This window comes from Oncorhynchus masou, chromosome 29 (assembly GCF_036934945.1).
Source record: "Oncorhynchus masou masou isolate Uvic2021 chromosome 29, UVic_Omas_1.1, whole genome shotgun sequence".
In the NCBI taxonomy this organism is placed as follows: Eukaryota; Metazoa; Chordata; class Actinopteri; order Salmoniformes; family Salmonidae; genus Oncorhynchus; species Oncorhynchus masou.
The window spans coordinates 59,192,749-59,208,827 of NC_088240.1; the positions used below are offsets into that span (position 1 = coordinate 59,192,749).

Genomic DNA, 16,079 nt, shown 5'->3' on the forward strand with positions numbered 1-16,079 from the left:
CTGCACTACCTGAGCCATTTGTTTGGGTTGTAGACTCCATCTCATGCTACCACTAGAGTGAAAGCACCGCCAGCATTCAAAAGTGACCAAAACATCAGTCAGGAAGCATAGGAACTGAGAAGTGGTCTATGGTCACCACCTGCAGAACCACTCCTTTATTGGGGGTGTCTTGCTAATTGCCTATAATTTCCACCTGTTGTCTATACCATTTGCACAACAGCATGTGACATTTATTGTCAATCAGTGTTGCTTCCTAAGTGGACAGTTTGATTTCACAGAAGTGTGATTGATTTGGAGTTGCATTGTGTTGTTTAAGTGTTCCCTTATGTTTTTGAGCAGTGTATATGTATACCCAGGCATTACTTTAAATGGCTTAGAGCTTAGACTAGTACCCATGCACATTGACTCATTGTAACTCGTTATTGTTATTCACTGCGTATTTATTTCTCGTATCAATAAAATAAATACAAATAAAAAAAGAAACTGCATTGTTGGAAAAGGACCCGTAAGTAAGCAAAAACCATTAAAATGTTATTTTTATTTTACTTAGACTATCTACAAGACAAAACATCTTCCTTTGTGTTTGATTGTTTTGTGATCGATCTACAGAAATTACTTGTGAACTGTAGTTGCCATTTGTAGTGTTCTATAGAAAAAAAGTGTTCTCGTCTCTGTGTTGTGTGACTCTATCTTTCTGACCTGTGCCCCACTTATCTCGACCAGTGGTGTAGCCAGAAATTTGTTGTTGGGTGGGCCTGCAGAAATTTGTCTGGGCCCCCAATTTTATTTAATACATTTTGCCATGGAACAGAGACAAATGTGCAGTTTATAGCTAATCTCATGCTATTCTACACATTTTGGCATGTTGCTGTTTTAAAAAAAAATCCTGCAATTCTACACATTTTGCCATGAAGCTGAGAGAAAATGTAGGATTTTTAAAGCTAACATATAGGTGTGTTGACTGTGATAAAGGCACTGGATTATGAGCTGTCCTGTTTGCTAAATGAACACATGGAAGTAGGCAGTGGCATGGTGCATGTAGCCATAAAAGCACAGTGACATATGCCTCAATGCAGTCATATTCGTTGCTCATTGGGGGTGTGGCTTTCAGTTCTTTTTGGCATGTGATGTCATTCCATGTCATCTGTTCAGTTATATTTAATCAAATCTGACTAACCCAGTGTACTGCTTGCTATGAATTCTGATAGTGTTTGCATATTTAGGTAAAAATACAATGTTCCATTTGGAACACTGAGAAGTAAAGAGCATAAAAAAGCATACATGTTTTAAAATAAATAATACAAAATCTGAGTGGACTTCTTTTTTTCTGATTGGACCCACCCAGGCTCAGCCTTTCCTACACCTCTGATCTCAACACTGCTTGCAGTCACAATGTGGAGGACATTGTTTACAACCCACAGGGCCTCTATTCAGGACAGGTATTTATGTGCAGATGGGAACCCGTCAGGATCCTCTTCTGGACGCTGAAGGACAGACACTCAAGCGAAAACAAGCATAGGATACACATAGCTTTCTACATTTACACTGCCAACCCCAACAATGCTGTTGTTTTCCCAAAGGTGTTCATTTGGGATATTTCACATTGTAAAAAAAAAATAAAAAAATACATCTATCAACCTCTGATTGACTTGGCTTGTAGGCACAATTTATGGTAACATGGTCGATATCTTTGTTTTAGTCACAGTTCATTTTAGAGACATTACCTCCTTATCGCTATGAACACAACAGAAGAAACACAAGTTCACAACACTGCTATAACCCTGATATATGGTAAGCCTCTCAACCCTTCTCATATTCCAGTCATGTCCAGCTGCTGCTTGCCAACCGTTTCTGAGACTGTGTTCGGTCGGCAGCTAACGAGTCTGGGCGCCTCACTCTCAGAGTGAGCACTACAGCTGTTGCTCTCGCCTAAGGGAAGGGTAGTGGTTGTGTCTCCCCCTACGTGCCTCTGGCAGCACCCCAGCCTGTCACTCAGGCCCCCCAATAGCCGCATCAGTGCCAACCTCAGCTCCCGGCAGCGCAGGGCATACAGCAGTGGGTTGACGGCTGAGTTGACCAGGCACATGGTGCTGCAGAAAGCAAAGGCCCTCTGCTGGATTCGCGTGAGCTGCACCGAGACGTCTGCCAGCATGAAGGAGAGGGTCGGCAGCCAACAGCCCACCATGATGAGCAGAATCAGGCCCAGGGTACGTGCCAACCGAATGTCCAGCCGCATGCGGGCCTGACCACGGGTAGGCGCCTCCTGGTGGCCCGTCATGGATGTCTCATGCCGATTGGCCCTCCACAGGATCAGGGCGTAGGCGCCCAGGATGAGTGACAGCAGCACCAGGATGAAGCTGACCCAGCAGGCCAGGTAGCGGTGGTCGATGTATGGGAAGAGGAGCGAGCAGGGCGGGCTGAGCCCTGTGGGGCACCTCCAGCCTACCAGAGGGAGGAAGGAGATGAGGATGGTGGCGCTCCACAGGGCAAGGAGAGCCAACAGGGCCCTGCGGCGCGTCAACACCACTTTATAACTCGATGCCTGATGTATACACAGATAGCGGTCCAGAGCAGTCAACAGAAGACTACCCACCGAGCCGGTGAAAGCCATCGTCACCCCGCCCAGCTTGAAGAGGTAGGCATTGGGGCCGTCAAGGCGGTGGAACAGGTGGAAGTCCAGGAAGCTGGTGGTGAAGAAGCAGCTGGCAAAGACGTCGGCCAGGGCCAGGCTGCCAATGAAAAGGTAGGAGGGACGCTGGCGTAGGGTGGCGGTGGTGGCGATCACACCCAGGACCAACGCATTCTCCAGGAAAGTGAAGGGTCCGGCCAGGAAACAGATGGAGCCGATGGCTGTCTTCTCCGCCTCATGCAGAACCATATAGCACTTCCGGTCCGCACAGGACTGGTTGACTGTTGACACAGGAATACAATTCAGACATCAGTGATAGGCTTATGTTGTATGGCAGCCAATGTGAACTCACATTACCAATCATCATCATAATATGTCATATTTATTTTTAATATCAAAGAATATTTAAGGAGCCGCAGTTATTGTATTATAAGTTATCCTATTTAAAATATGATATCCTAATATACATACCCAGAGGTGATGTGGGGGTGCTGCCATTGTCTTCGGACATCATGGCCCCTACAGGCTTGTCCCATCCATCCATCTCTTATAGGTCAGGGGTTAGGTCTGAGATCTACTTAGAGGTGCAGAGGGGAAATGTATGAACATTGTTCTCATACTGTATTTACCCATAGAAATTCAGATGGGTCAGAAGTCATCAGACAGTACCACATATGACCACTAGATGGAGACATTATCTGATTACTTAAACAGAACTTCCTGAATGGTGCATCTTAAATTGTACTTCCTTTTCACATTCCCGTTCCTGCTTCCTTCTCAAAACGCATCGGAGGAGACGGTCCAAGGGGAGGAACCTCTGACCCTTTCCTCCAATGCGTTGTGAGAAGGAGTTGCCGCCTAATTGCCTCCTTCCTGAATCATTTCAGGGTCTCTTTATGGCGAAAATGTGCAAATAAATGGCTTGTGAATGTGTTTATTCAAAACCAATTATTGTCCTATTTTTTATTTATTATCATTGGTCATTTTTTTTCTCTGCGGTAAATAGACAGAGTATTGTTTTGAGGTGATGAAACAGGTCCGTGTGTTCAAATATATTCCTATTAGAAGAAATTGAAATCCACCAAAAACAAGCTTCAGACATTCTGTGGAAACATAACCATTTAAACACGGGGACCTGTTTGATCACCTCAAAACAATACTCTGTCTATTTACAGCAGAGAAAAATCCATCCCTTCTGGCCCACCTCAAGAGGCACGGTAAAAACAAACGCATTATTAGTAGACATAAACAGACCTTGAGGCTCTCACTTGAAGTGAATTAATTGGGTGGTGACTTCATGAGAAAAACAAATACATATATTTTTATCATTAATGGAGACAATGATGTGATTCATAGTAAACTGCATGAGTGGGCTTGGTGGAAAGAGCTGTGCAGATGGCTTCTGGTCATCATTTCCAGCTGTTGATGGAAGTACATTAGGTTAGAAAGACAGTGTTGAGTTGGGCCTCACCAGGCCATGGTCATTAAGGTCTAGTACAGTCAGACTGAGCTTGGAAAGCATATCCTCATCCTCTCTATGCACTATAGCAAGGGTCCCCAATTACATTAAGCCATGGGCTGAATTTCTTCATGAGCGGATGGTTGGGGGTCCCGAAACACAATTATAATTCATTTGTACTCTGCAAATTGACCTCAAGTAGCCCAAATAGATACAGTATTTGACAAAAATAAAATTATTTCAAACCTTGATTACATTGGGATATGATCGCATACACTGAGTGTACAAAACATTAGGAACCCCTGCTCGTTCCATGACTTAGACTGAGTGCCATTCAGAGTGTGAGTGGGCAAGAGAAAATTTCTAAGTGCCTTTGAATTGAGTATGGTGGTAAGGTGCCAGGCGCACCGGTTTGAGTGTGTCAAGAACTGCAACGCTCCAGGGTTTTTCGAGCTCAACAGTTTCCCGTGTGTATCAAGAATGTTCCCCCAAAGGACATCCAGCCAACTTGACACAACTGTGGAACACATTTGGCCAGCATCCCTGTGGAACACTTTTGGCACCTTGTAGAGTCCTTGCCCCGACGAATTGAGGCTGTTCTGAGGGCAGAAGTGGGTGCAACTCAATATTAGGAAGGTGTATGTCTCTCTATATATACGTGGGAATACTTAGGAACATGTTTCCAAAATGAAAATAACTTTGAGCTGATTTCCTAGTGATTTTACGGGTCAAAGTGGAAATATTGCAGCGTTAATCAAAGCTCAGAATGCTTATATTCTTGATCTGACTGAGTTCTAATCGCGCTTGCGTTTATGGGAACAAGTGGAATAATGTTTGCCTGCGGTCACCCTGGATTTGCCTCCCTGAAGTGGAACAGACTACCCCAGCTCGCAGTCGGCTCAAGAGGCAACTAGTCTAGAGATTCTGCTGACATTGTGCAAACTCACTGCACACCCCTCTACTCCTCAATGCAGAAGTGCAGAATATATCATTTGTTTCCTGTGTACACACTTTGTCTCCTGAATACAAACCTACATGCTCCCTTGAGAACCTTTAGGATCTCGAAATGAAGTCAGTCGGCGCTCTGAAGTTGAGCCAGACCAGGATGAAGTGGGCCTACCTGCGGCGACAGGTGTGGTAGAGACTTCCAGCGTTTGCTCTGTGAATCCTGCCGGAGATGATTTTGATCCGGTTAGGAGTGAGATTGTTGGAAAAAGTGGATTCCTGCTTTTTGGCTGTTGTGCCAAGCTGGGTAAAGGACAAACTGGGAACGGTTAGATCTGTGAAAGTTGTGAGAAGTGGAATTTCTTTCTTTTTTTTGTGCATCCTCAGCCCAGAGGAAGCGGGCGCAATCTGTGTAGTGCTTTGCTCTCTGGAGCAGGGCGCCGCTAAAAGGAGTGATCAGTGGGGTAACGTTGATTGTAGAGGTGGATCAAATGAAAAATAACATTCCTGGTGTTTGCGACACCTGTCATTTGGTGCGACGTAGACCCGGTGGAAATGGCGAGACTGAGAATACCTTGTCTGTCTTGTTGAGCTTTGACACAGAGGTTAAGTTATAGTTGCTATTCCGTGAGAGCCTATGTTACGAACCCGCTACAGTGATTTAGGTGCCAAGAATTCGGACATGTTGTAGAAGGGAGTTCCCACGATGTGAGAAATGTTTAGGTGGACATAGTCAGAAGAAGTGTACAGTTGAAATAAAGAAGGCACCATGTGACAACTGCGGGGGTGCCCACACATCAGGTGATCCAAAGTGCCATGTGTAAGAGCGACGGGTTGAGATGGCCAGAGTTACAGTGGGCCAGAAAGTGTCCTATGTCGTGGCAGTGAAGAGAGTAGAGGAGGTAGAGGTGATCAACTGCGCTGCGCTGATGTAGATAGATCGAGTAGTTGCAGCAGCAGATTTTAGAGCAGAAGATCTACATGAGTTTTTCAGAGAAGGGGTTCCATCCTCCCAGGCCAATGTCCCGGTGTATGATCGTTTAGGGAGAAAGCAGTAGGATGGGGTGGTGGGTTTTGGGGATAGTGTAAAGGTGCAGGGTTAGATGGTGGTGTCTTTTAAGTGTCCAATCTGCACTCTGACCTGCGAAAAGACGGAAATATGAAACACAGCATCTAGTCTGCCAGATAGCCACACGAAGACGAAAACACTATTTGCGAGATGCTGGCTGAAAGGCAATTTTGTCAACTTGACCATCCCTCCACACCTGCCGTGTCAAACAAAAACTGACTCTTGGAGAATAAGTGCACAACTTGTAAATACGCACTTCCAGACAAACTATACAGTTAATTTGGAAAGTATTCAGGCCCCCTGACTTTAACCATATTTTGTTACGTTACAAACTTATTCTAAAATTGATTAAATTGTTGTTGTTTTCCTTCATCAATCTACACACAATACCCCATAATGACAAAGCAAAAACAGGTTAAGAGGTTTTTGCAAATGTATATTAAAAAAAACTGGAAATATCACATTTACATAAGTATTCAGACCCTTTACTCAGTACTTTGTTTAAGCACCTTTGGCAGCGATTACAGCCTCAAGTCTTGGGTATGAAGCTACTAGCTTGGAACATCTGTATTTGTGGAGTTTCTCCCATTCTTCTCTGCAGATCCTCTCAAGCTCTGTCAGGTTGGATGGGGAGCGTCGCTGCACAACTATTTTCAGGTCTCTCCATAGATGTTCGATCAGGTTCAAGTCTGGGCTCTGCTGGGCCACTTGTCCCGAAGCCAGTCCTGCATTGTCTTGGCTGTGTGATTTGGGTTGTGGTACTTGTGGGAAGGTGAACCTTCACCCCAGTCTGAGGTCCTGAGCGCTCTGGAGCAGGTTTTCATCAAGGATCTCTCTGTACATTGCTCCGTTCATCTTTCCCTCAATCCTGACTAATCTCCTATTCCCTGCCGCTGAAAAACATCCCCATAGCATGATGCTGTCACCATGCTTCACCATAGGGATATGGGCCAGGTTTCCTCCATACATGACACTTGGCATTCAGGCCAAATGCAAACAATACCGTTTTAAATATGTAATACTTTTTGGTTTCGTTACTGATGCTATGTGTCAGTGTGAATCATTTCTCATATTTCTCCCTATTTTAGGGGTATAACATTACAATTGCATAGCTAATAGGCTGTGTTATTCTTGTATTGTTTATTTTTATTTTAGCCAGGTATATCAGCTTTAATATTGCAGATAGATTGTGACTTCTATCAATATAACTGTCTGAATCATTTCAAATCCCCTATATACAGTGCATTCGGAAAGTATTCAGACCCCTTCACTTTTTCCACATTTTGTTACATTTTTAGAATAAGGCTGGAATGTATTTAAATAAAACATTTTCCCTCATCAATCTACACACAATACCCCATAACAACAAAACAAAACCAGTTTTAGCAAATGTATAAAATTTAAAAACAGATACCTTATTTATATAAGTATTCAGACCCTTTGCTATGAGACTCTAAATTGAGCTCAGGTGCATCCTGTTTCCAATGATCATCCTTGAGATCTTGAGATGTTTCTACAACTTGATTTGAATCCACCTGTGGTAAATTCCATTGATTGGATATGATTTGGAAAGGCACACACCTGTCTATATAAGGTCCCACAGTTGACAATGCATGTCAGGGCAATAACCAAGCTATGAGATTGAAATAATTGTCCGTAGAGCTCAGAGACAGGATTGTGTCGAGGCACTGATGTGAGGAATTGTACCAAAACATTTATGCAGCATTGAAGGCCCCCAAGAACACAGTGGCCTCCATTATTCTTACATAATGGAGGCCACCAAGACTCTTCCTAGAGCAGGCTGGTCGGCCGGCCGGCCGGCCAAACTGAATAATCTGGAAAGAAGAACCCAAAGGTCACTCAGACAGAGCTCCAGAAAAATACATCCACAGGTACACCTCCAATTGACTCAAATTATGTCCATTAGCCTATCAGAAGCTTCTCAAGCCATGACAATTTTCTGGAATTTTCCAAGCTGTTTAAAAGCACAGTCAACTTAGTGTATGTAAACTTCTTACCCACTGGAATTGTGATACAGTGAATTAAAAATGAAATAATCTGTCTGTAAAAATAGTTGGAAAAATGACTTGTGTCATGCACAAAGTAGATGACATAACCGACTTGCCAAAACTATAGTTTGTTAACAAGAAATTTGTGGAGTGGTTGAAAAACGAGTTTTAATGACTCCACCCTAATTGTATGTGAACTTCCAACTTCAACTGTCTTCTGGTCAGACTACGGAGACGGGCACATCGTGCCCCACTTCCTAGCATTCTTCTCGCCAATGTCCAGTCTCTTGACAACAAGGTTGATGAAATCCGAGCAAGGGTAGCATTCCAGAGGGACATCAGAGACTGTATAGTTCTTTGCTTCACGGAAACATGGCTCACTGGAGAGACGCTCTCGGATGCGGTTCAGCCAGCGGGTTTCTCCACACATCGCGCCGACAGAAACAAACACCTTTCTGGTAAGAAGAGTGGTGGGGGCGTATGTCTTATGGCTAACGAGACGTGGTGTGATCACAGAAACATACAGGAACTCAAATCCTTCTGTTCACCTGATTTAGAATTCTACAAGCATTTCGCTACACTCACATTAACATCTGCTAACCATGTGTATGTGACAAATAAAATTCGATTTGATCTGTCTTGGAAGACCATCCAGTTGATTTCTAGCTGCCATATACTTTTACTCTGTGCTGTGATGTTTCACAAAAGGTTATGAACCTTTCTATTCTCATAATGTCACGACTCCGACCAAAGGACACTCCCCTTCCCGTTCGGGTGGCGCTCGGCGGTCGTCGTCACCGGCCTACTAGCTGCCACTGATTATTTCCTCCCCCTCCTTATGTGTTTATTGAGTGCACCTGTTTTGAGTTCGGTAGTTAGTAGTAAGGCTTTATTAGTCAGCCGGCCCGCCTGGTTCCTTGTGCGGGATTAATTATTGTGACCGTCTGTTTGGTGTACTTCAAATCAAATCAAATCAAATCAAATTTATTTATATAGCCCTTCGTACATCAGCTGATATCTCAAAGTGCTGTACAGAAACCCAGCCTAAAACCCCAAACAGCAAGCAATGCAGGTGTAGAAGCACGGTGGCTAGGAAAAACTCCCTAGAAAAGCCAAAACCTAGGAAGAAACCTAGAGAGGAACCAGGCTATGTGGGGTGGCCAGTCCTCTTCTGGCTGTGCCGGGTAGAGATTATAACAGAACATGTGTACTTGTGTGCACGTCTATGGGTTTTGTGTTTTCCCATTTTGTGGGTTTTTTCTGGACAGTTTAAGTCCCCCTATTTGGGGCATTTGTTTGTTCATTATGCCCTGTGTTTTCATGGGGGTTGGCTTATGTTCGCCGTTTCTCTGTGCATTAAAATAGCACTCCCCTGAACTCTCTGCTTCCTGCGCCTGACTCCTCACCCACTACACTCAGACCGTTACAGAATCCCGCACCACTGAGGAATGGAGTCAGCAGGAGCAACAGCCACTCCCCTCCCATCGATGAAAGAGAGGGTTCTACATCACACCACCGTTCTCCATCGGATCGGAACGGCGATGGATCTGGTGATGGAGAGAATGGACCGATGGGAGAGAAGCGGTCTCCTCTCTCCACCTTCGGGCCCCCCTCCTCCGGACTCCCCATCTCCCGACTCCAGCGCTCTCCGTCTTACGCCACCGAGGGCCTATGATGGAGCGGCAGCAGGGTGCCAGGGGTTCTTACTCCAGCTAGAACTGTACCTGGCCACCGTCAGACCCACTCCCTCGGGAGCGGAGAGGGTGAATGTCCTCATCTCCTGCCTCACGGGTCGTGCTCTGGAGTTGGCAAACGCAGTTTGGAATGGCTCAGACTCAGCTAAGGAGCACTACCCCGAGTTTTCTCGCCGCTTCCGCACCGTGTTTAACCACCCTCCAGATGGCTGAGCGGCGGGAGAACGACTATTCCATCTCCGGCAGGAGAAGAGGAGCGCCCAGGATTACGCGTTGGAGTTCCGTACCTTGGCAGCAGGATCCGGGTGGAACGACAGGGCCCTTATCGACCACTACCGGTGTAGTCTCCGGGAGGACGTCCGCAGGGAGCTAGCGTGTCGGGACACCGCTCTTTCCCTGGATGAGCTAATTGACATGTCCATCCGACTGGACAATCTGCTGGCTGCCCGCGGGCGTTCGGAGAGGGTCCTGTGTGTTCCACCACCCAGCACCTCCACTCCTGTTCCGATGGAGTTGGGAGGGGCTTTGCCGAGGGGTACCGGAGGAGGAGGCTCCCTCTGCACCAACTGTGGTCGGAGAGGACACGCGGCCGATCGGTGCTGGGGGGGTCCGTCTGGGAGTCGAGATGGCAGGCGGAACATTTCTCGATCACCCCAGGTGAGTCAGCACCAAAGTCACCCAGAACCCCCTGTTGGTTACATGTTTGTCTTGATTTTTTTTCTTAATTTTTTCCCCTCTTCCCAGCATAGGGCGCTTGTCGATTCAGGCGCAGCTGGGAACTTTATGGATCGCGGACTCGCTATTAAATTAGGTGTTCCGCTTATGCCGATAGATTCTCCCTTTTCCGTGCACTCCCTAGATAGCCGGCCATTAGGGTCAGGGGTGGTCAGGGAGACCACGATCCCACTGGACATGGTAACGCAGGTGAATCATAGGGAGCGTATCAGTCTCTATATTATTGAATCGCCTGTGTTTCCAGTGGTGTTAGGGATTCCCTGGCTGGCCCGGCACAATCCTAAAATTTTGTGGAGACGGGGTTCTCCAGGGGTGGTCAGAGGAGTGTTCTGGAAGGTGTCTGGGAGTTCCCGTCGGTGCCACCTCGGTGGAAAGTCCAGACCAGGGTCCCACAGTGTGCATTCCCCCCGAGTATGCCGATTTGGCAATCGCTTTTAGTAAAAAGAAGGCGACTAAATTACCACCACATCGACCTGGAAGGGATTGTGCGATAGATCTCCAGGTAAACGCTGTGCTTCCCAAGAGTCACGTGTACCCATTGTCCCAAGAGGAGACGTTGGCTATGGAGACATATATCACGGGACAGGGGTACATATATCTCTGGGACAGGGGTACATTCGGTCCTCCATTTCACCCGTCTCCTCGAGTTTCTTTTTTGTGAAGAAAAAGGAGGGAGGTTTGCGTCCGTGTATTGATTATAGAGGTCTAAATGCCACCACAGTGGGGTTCAGCTACCCACTACCTCGCATTGCTACGGCAGTGGAATCCTTTCAGGGAGCGCAGTTCTTCACAAAATTGGATCTCAGGAGTGCGTATAGCCTGGTGCGTATTCGGAAGGGAGACGAGTGGAAAACCGCATTTAGTACCACATCGGGCCACTATGAGTACTGCGTCATGCCGTATGGATTAAAAAATGCTCCAGCCATTTTTCAATCCTTTATAGACGATATTCTCAGGGACTTGCACGGGCAGGGAGTGGTTGTTTATATCGATGACATTCTGATCTACTCAGCCACTCACGCCGCGCATGTGTCTCTGGTACGCAAGGTGCTTGGTAGACTGCTGGAGCATGACCTATACGTCAAGGCTGAGAAGTGTGTGTTCTCCAAACGAGCCGTCTCCTTTCTGGGTTATCGCATTTCCACCTCGGGGGTGGAGATGGAGGGTGACCGCAGTAAGGCCATGCGTAATTGGCCGACTCCGACTACAGTAAAAGAGGTGCAGCGGTTTTGGGGTTTTGCCAACTACTACCGGAGGTTTATCCGGGGTTTTGGCCAGGTAGCGGCTCCAATTACCTCACTGCTGAAGGGGGGCCCGGTGCGGTTGCGGCAGTCAGCAGAGGCGGACAGAGCTTTCAATAAGTTGAAGGCGCTGTTCACGGATGCACCCGTGTTGGCGCATCCGGACCCCTCTCTAGCATTCATAGTGGAGGTGGACGCGTCTGAGGCTGGGGTGGGTGCCGTGCTATCACAGCGCTGGGGTACGCCACTAAAACTCCGCCCCTGCGCTTTCTCGAGTAAGCTCAGCCCAGCGGAGCGTAACTATGATGTGGGGGACCGGGAGTTGTTAGCGGTGGTCAGGGTTCTGAAGGTGTGGAGACACTGGCTTGAGGGGGCTAAGCACCCCTTTCTCATCTGGACCGACCACCAAAATCTGGAGTATATTTGGGCAGCTAGGAGACTGAACCCGCGTCAGGCAAGGTGGGCCATGTTTTTCACTCGATTCCGGTTCACTTTATCATATAGACCGGGCTCCCAGAATGTTAAGGCGGACGCACTGTCCCGCCTTTACGACACGGAGGATAGGTCCACCGAACCTACTCCCATCCTTCCGGCCTCAAAGCTGATGGCACCGGTGGTATGGGAGGTGGACTCGGACATCGAGCAGGCGTTACGGGCTGAACCCGTGCCTCCTCAGTGTCCGGCGGGGCGGAGGTACGTGCCACTTGGTGTTCGGGACCAACTGATTCGGTGGGCTCACGTCCAACCCTCCTCGGGTCACCCTGGGGTGAGGAGGACAGAGGGGAGCCTTCGGGGCAGGTATTGGTGGCCTACCTTGGCTAGGGAAGTTAAGGTTTATGTCTCCTCCTGTTCGGTATGCGCCCAGAGTAAGGCTCCTAGGCACCTTCCGAGAGGGTAGTTACAACCTCTCCCCGTTCCACAACGGCCATGGTCACATCTATCCGTATATTTCCTGACCGACCTTCCCCCGTCTCAGGGCAACACCACGGTTCTGGTGATTGTGGATCGGTTCTCTAAGTCCTGCCGTCTCCTCCCGTTGCCCGGTATCCCAACAGCCCTACAGACTGCGGAGGCATTATTTACCCACATCTTCCGGCACTACGGGGTGCCGGAGGACATCGTTTCTGATCGGGGCCCCCAGTTCACGTCCCGAGTATGGAGGGCGTTCATGGAGCGTCTGGGGGTCTCGGTCAGCCTGACCTCCGGTTATCACCCCGAAAGTAATGGGCAGGTGGAGAGCGTAAACCAGGAGGTGGGTAGGTTTCTGCGGTCGTACTGCCAGGACCGGCCAGGGGAGTGGGCGAGATACATCCCCTTGGCTGAAATGGCCCAGAACTCACTACGCCACTCCTCTACTAATGTGTCCCCCTTTCAGTGTGTGTTGGGGTACCAGTCGGTCCTGGCACCGTGGCATCCGAGCCAGACCGAGGCTCCTGCGGTGGAGGAATGGGTGCAGCGCTCCAAAGAGACCTGGAGGGCCGTCCAGGAATCCCTTCAACAGGCTAGTGGACGGCAGAAAAGGAGTGCTGACCGCCACCGCAGTGAGGCCCCCATGTTTGTAGCAGGGGACAGGGTCTGGCTCTCGACCCGAAACCTGCCCCTCCGGTTGCCCTGCCGGAAGCTTGGGCCGCAGTGTGTAGGGCCGTTCAAAGTCCTGAGGAGAATAAACGAGGTGTGTTATTGATTACAACTCCCTTCCTATTATCGTATTAACCCCTCGTTTCATGTGTCTCTCCTCAGGCCGGTGGTAGCTGGTCCCCTACAGGACAGTGAGGTGCCGGAGGTCCCTCCTCCCCCTCTGGACATCGAGGGGTCCCCGGCGTATACGATACGGGCCATTCTGGACTCGAGATGCCGGGTGAGGGGCCTGCAGTACCTCGTGGACTGGGAGGGGTACGGTCCGGAGGAGAGGTGCTGGGTACCCACCAGGGACATTTTGGATCCGTTAATGTTGATGGATTTCCATCGCCTCCATCCGGATCGCCCTGTGCCTCATCCTCCGGGTCGACCTCGAGGTCGGTGTCGGCGCGCTGCGGGAGCCGCGCGTCAAGGGGGGGGGTACTGTCACGACTCCGACCGAAGGACACTCCCCTTCCCGTTCGGGTAGCGCTCGGCGGTCGTCGTCGCCGGCCTACTAGCTGCCACTGATTATTTCCTCCCCCTCCTTATGTGTTTATTGAGTGCACCTGTTTTGAGTTCGGTAGTTAGTAGTAAGGCTTTATTAGTCAGCCGGCCCGCCTGGTTCCTTGTGCGGGATTAATTATTGTGACCGTCTGTTTGGTGTACTTGTGTGCACGTCTATGGGTTTTGTGTTTTCCCATTTTGTGGGGTTTTTCTGGACAGTTTAAGTCCCCCTGTTTGGGGCATTTGTTTGTTCATTACGCCCTGTGTTTTCGTGGGGGTTGGCTTATGTTCGCCGTTTCTCTGTGCATTAAAATAGCACTCCCCTGAACTCTCTGCTTCCTGCGCCTGACTCCTCACCCACTACACTCAGACCGTTACACATAGTTTCTACAGATTGTACATTCAAAATGATCACCTTTTGCTAAGAATATTATTACGTTATTGATCGATTGACTATGACTCATTAAATCACCCAGCAGTGCTATTTGCAGAGTTAGCTCTCAGTAAATGTTGGATTGGTGTTTTTTGTATATCGACTTAGGTAAATGAACCTACAGCAGGTGATAATGGCTGGGTTAATTTTTTTTCTTTTTTTTTCTTCTGTTCTCCAAATAGCCTTTTTAAAATTTTATTAAATTGTACAGAAATGCAGTCAGAGCTTCAACTTTCAAAAAGAACCTTGCTAAAACTCAAACACTAGTTACGGCCCTGCTGTGTCTATAGAAATAGGATGTTCAAAACCACACAAATAGAGCGCTTTTTTACGGCATTGCACCAGTGCCCCACTTTTTGCTTACATTTTGTTTTCATTTTATGAGGTTCTGAATGATCATCATTCCTATTTTATTCGTCACATATATCTGCTGTATGAAAGTACATTTTGGAATATGGGGGCTGGATAAATAGGAAGTAAATTACTTTTTACAGAGACCCTTATTGACTTTAGTGACAATATTTCTAAATCTGCTTGAGGGAGATGACGGAATATATGCACTCTGCTTATTACACCACCTAAGGCTTCTTCTCTCTGTGTGGACCTGAAATATTCTTTGATTGACAATTCACAGTAGACTACTTTTCTGTTCCTCGAAGGTACTTGGACCACTCATACATATCTTAATTAATGCAAAGTACACAATACCTGTTACTGAGTGGGTAATATCTTAGATTTACAGTATGACCACAGAGACATTTCAACACATGTTGAAATATAGTGTGTCAACTGAGTTGTGACACTGCAACAAGGCAAGAAGACTTTCACAGACTGATGTTTTAAACAGTCACTTTAAAACATGCAATGAGGTACCAATTCATAAATGCTATTAAAAACAGAACACATGGGTCACAGACTGATCTGGGTCACAGACTGAACATCAGACAGCATCATGTAACATCTATATACATCCACCTAACAATCATGCTCTCATGTTCAGCATTTCAGGTTTCAAACATATTGTGTAAATAATGATTTGCTCTATGATGCTCAGAAACCACAGGGTAGTGTTTTTGCCCTGTGTGGGGTGGACTGTATTGTAGTATAAAATAATACAAGAATAAAGGCAGGCGCTTACCTTGTGTGGATGCTTTTCTGTCAGTTCTGTAGTGGTGTAGGAGGAAGACAGACCAAACTGGTGACCTCGGCTACAGCACCACTGAATTCCATCTAACTCCACTCCCCAGAACCAGTCGGTGACTGAGTGAGAGTGAGTGAGGGAGTGAGAGCGAGAGAGACTGATGTCTGACCATTTGTATTCCCTGAAGTACTAACATGTTCATGCTTTTTGGGCTCATTCTAATGGCTGGAATGGAATCAATGGAACGGTATCAAAAATGATCAAATATATGGAAACCACGTGTTTGACTCCGTTCTGTTTATTCCATCCCAGCCGTCCTCCTATAGCTCCTCCCACCAGCCTCCACTGGTCCACAGAGACATTGGCATAAGTGTCAGCACAAATGTTGAAACATACTGTGCCAACTGAGTTGTGACACTGAAACAAGGCAACAAAACTTACACAGACATATACATTCTAAACAGTCACTTTAATCACTTTAAACATGCAACGAGGTATTTATTCCGACTGCATCATCCCTTGACTTTTTCCACATTTTGTTATGTTACAGCCTTTATTCTAAAATTGATGCGTTTTTTCCCATCAATCTACAAACAATGT

The 16,079-nt window shown here is 47.2% G+C and overlaps 1 protein-coding gene across 2 annotated transcripts; it reads right to left on the reverse strand.

The window, feature by feature from the left end:
• Positions 1 to 419: 419 nt before the first annotated feature.
• Positions 420 to 15,758, reverse strand: LOC135520114 (cannabinoid receptor 2-like). 2 transcript variants are annotated; one of them, XM_064945450.1, is made up of 3 exons: positions 15,477 to 15,758; positions 3,101 to 3,206; positions 420 to 2,910 (listed from the first exon to the last, which is right to left on the reverse strand). In XM_064945450.1, exons 2-3 carry the CDS (start codon positions 3,171 to 3,173, stop codon positions 1,811 to 1,813), a joined length of 1,173 nt encoding a protein of 390 aa, XP_064801522.1. In that variant the 5' UTR covers positions 3,174 to 3,206; positions 15,477 to 15,758; the 3' UTR covers positions 420 to 1,810. The 2 variants fall into 2 exon arrangements, with proteins under 2 accessions (XP_064801522.1, XP_064801521.1); XM_064945449.1 differs by having other exon boundaries at positions 3,101 to 3,203; positions 15,477 to 15,757.
• Between the last annotated feature and the right edge of the window lie 321 nt (positions 15,759 to 16,079).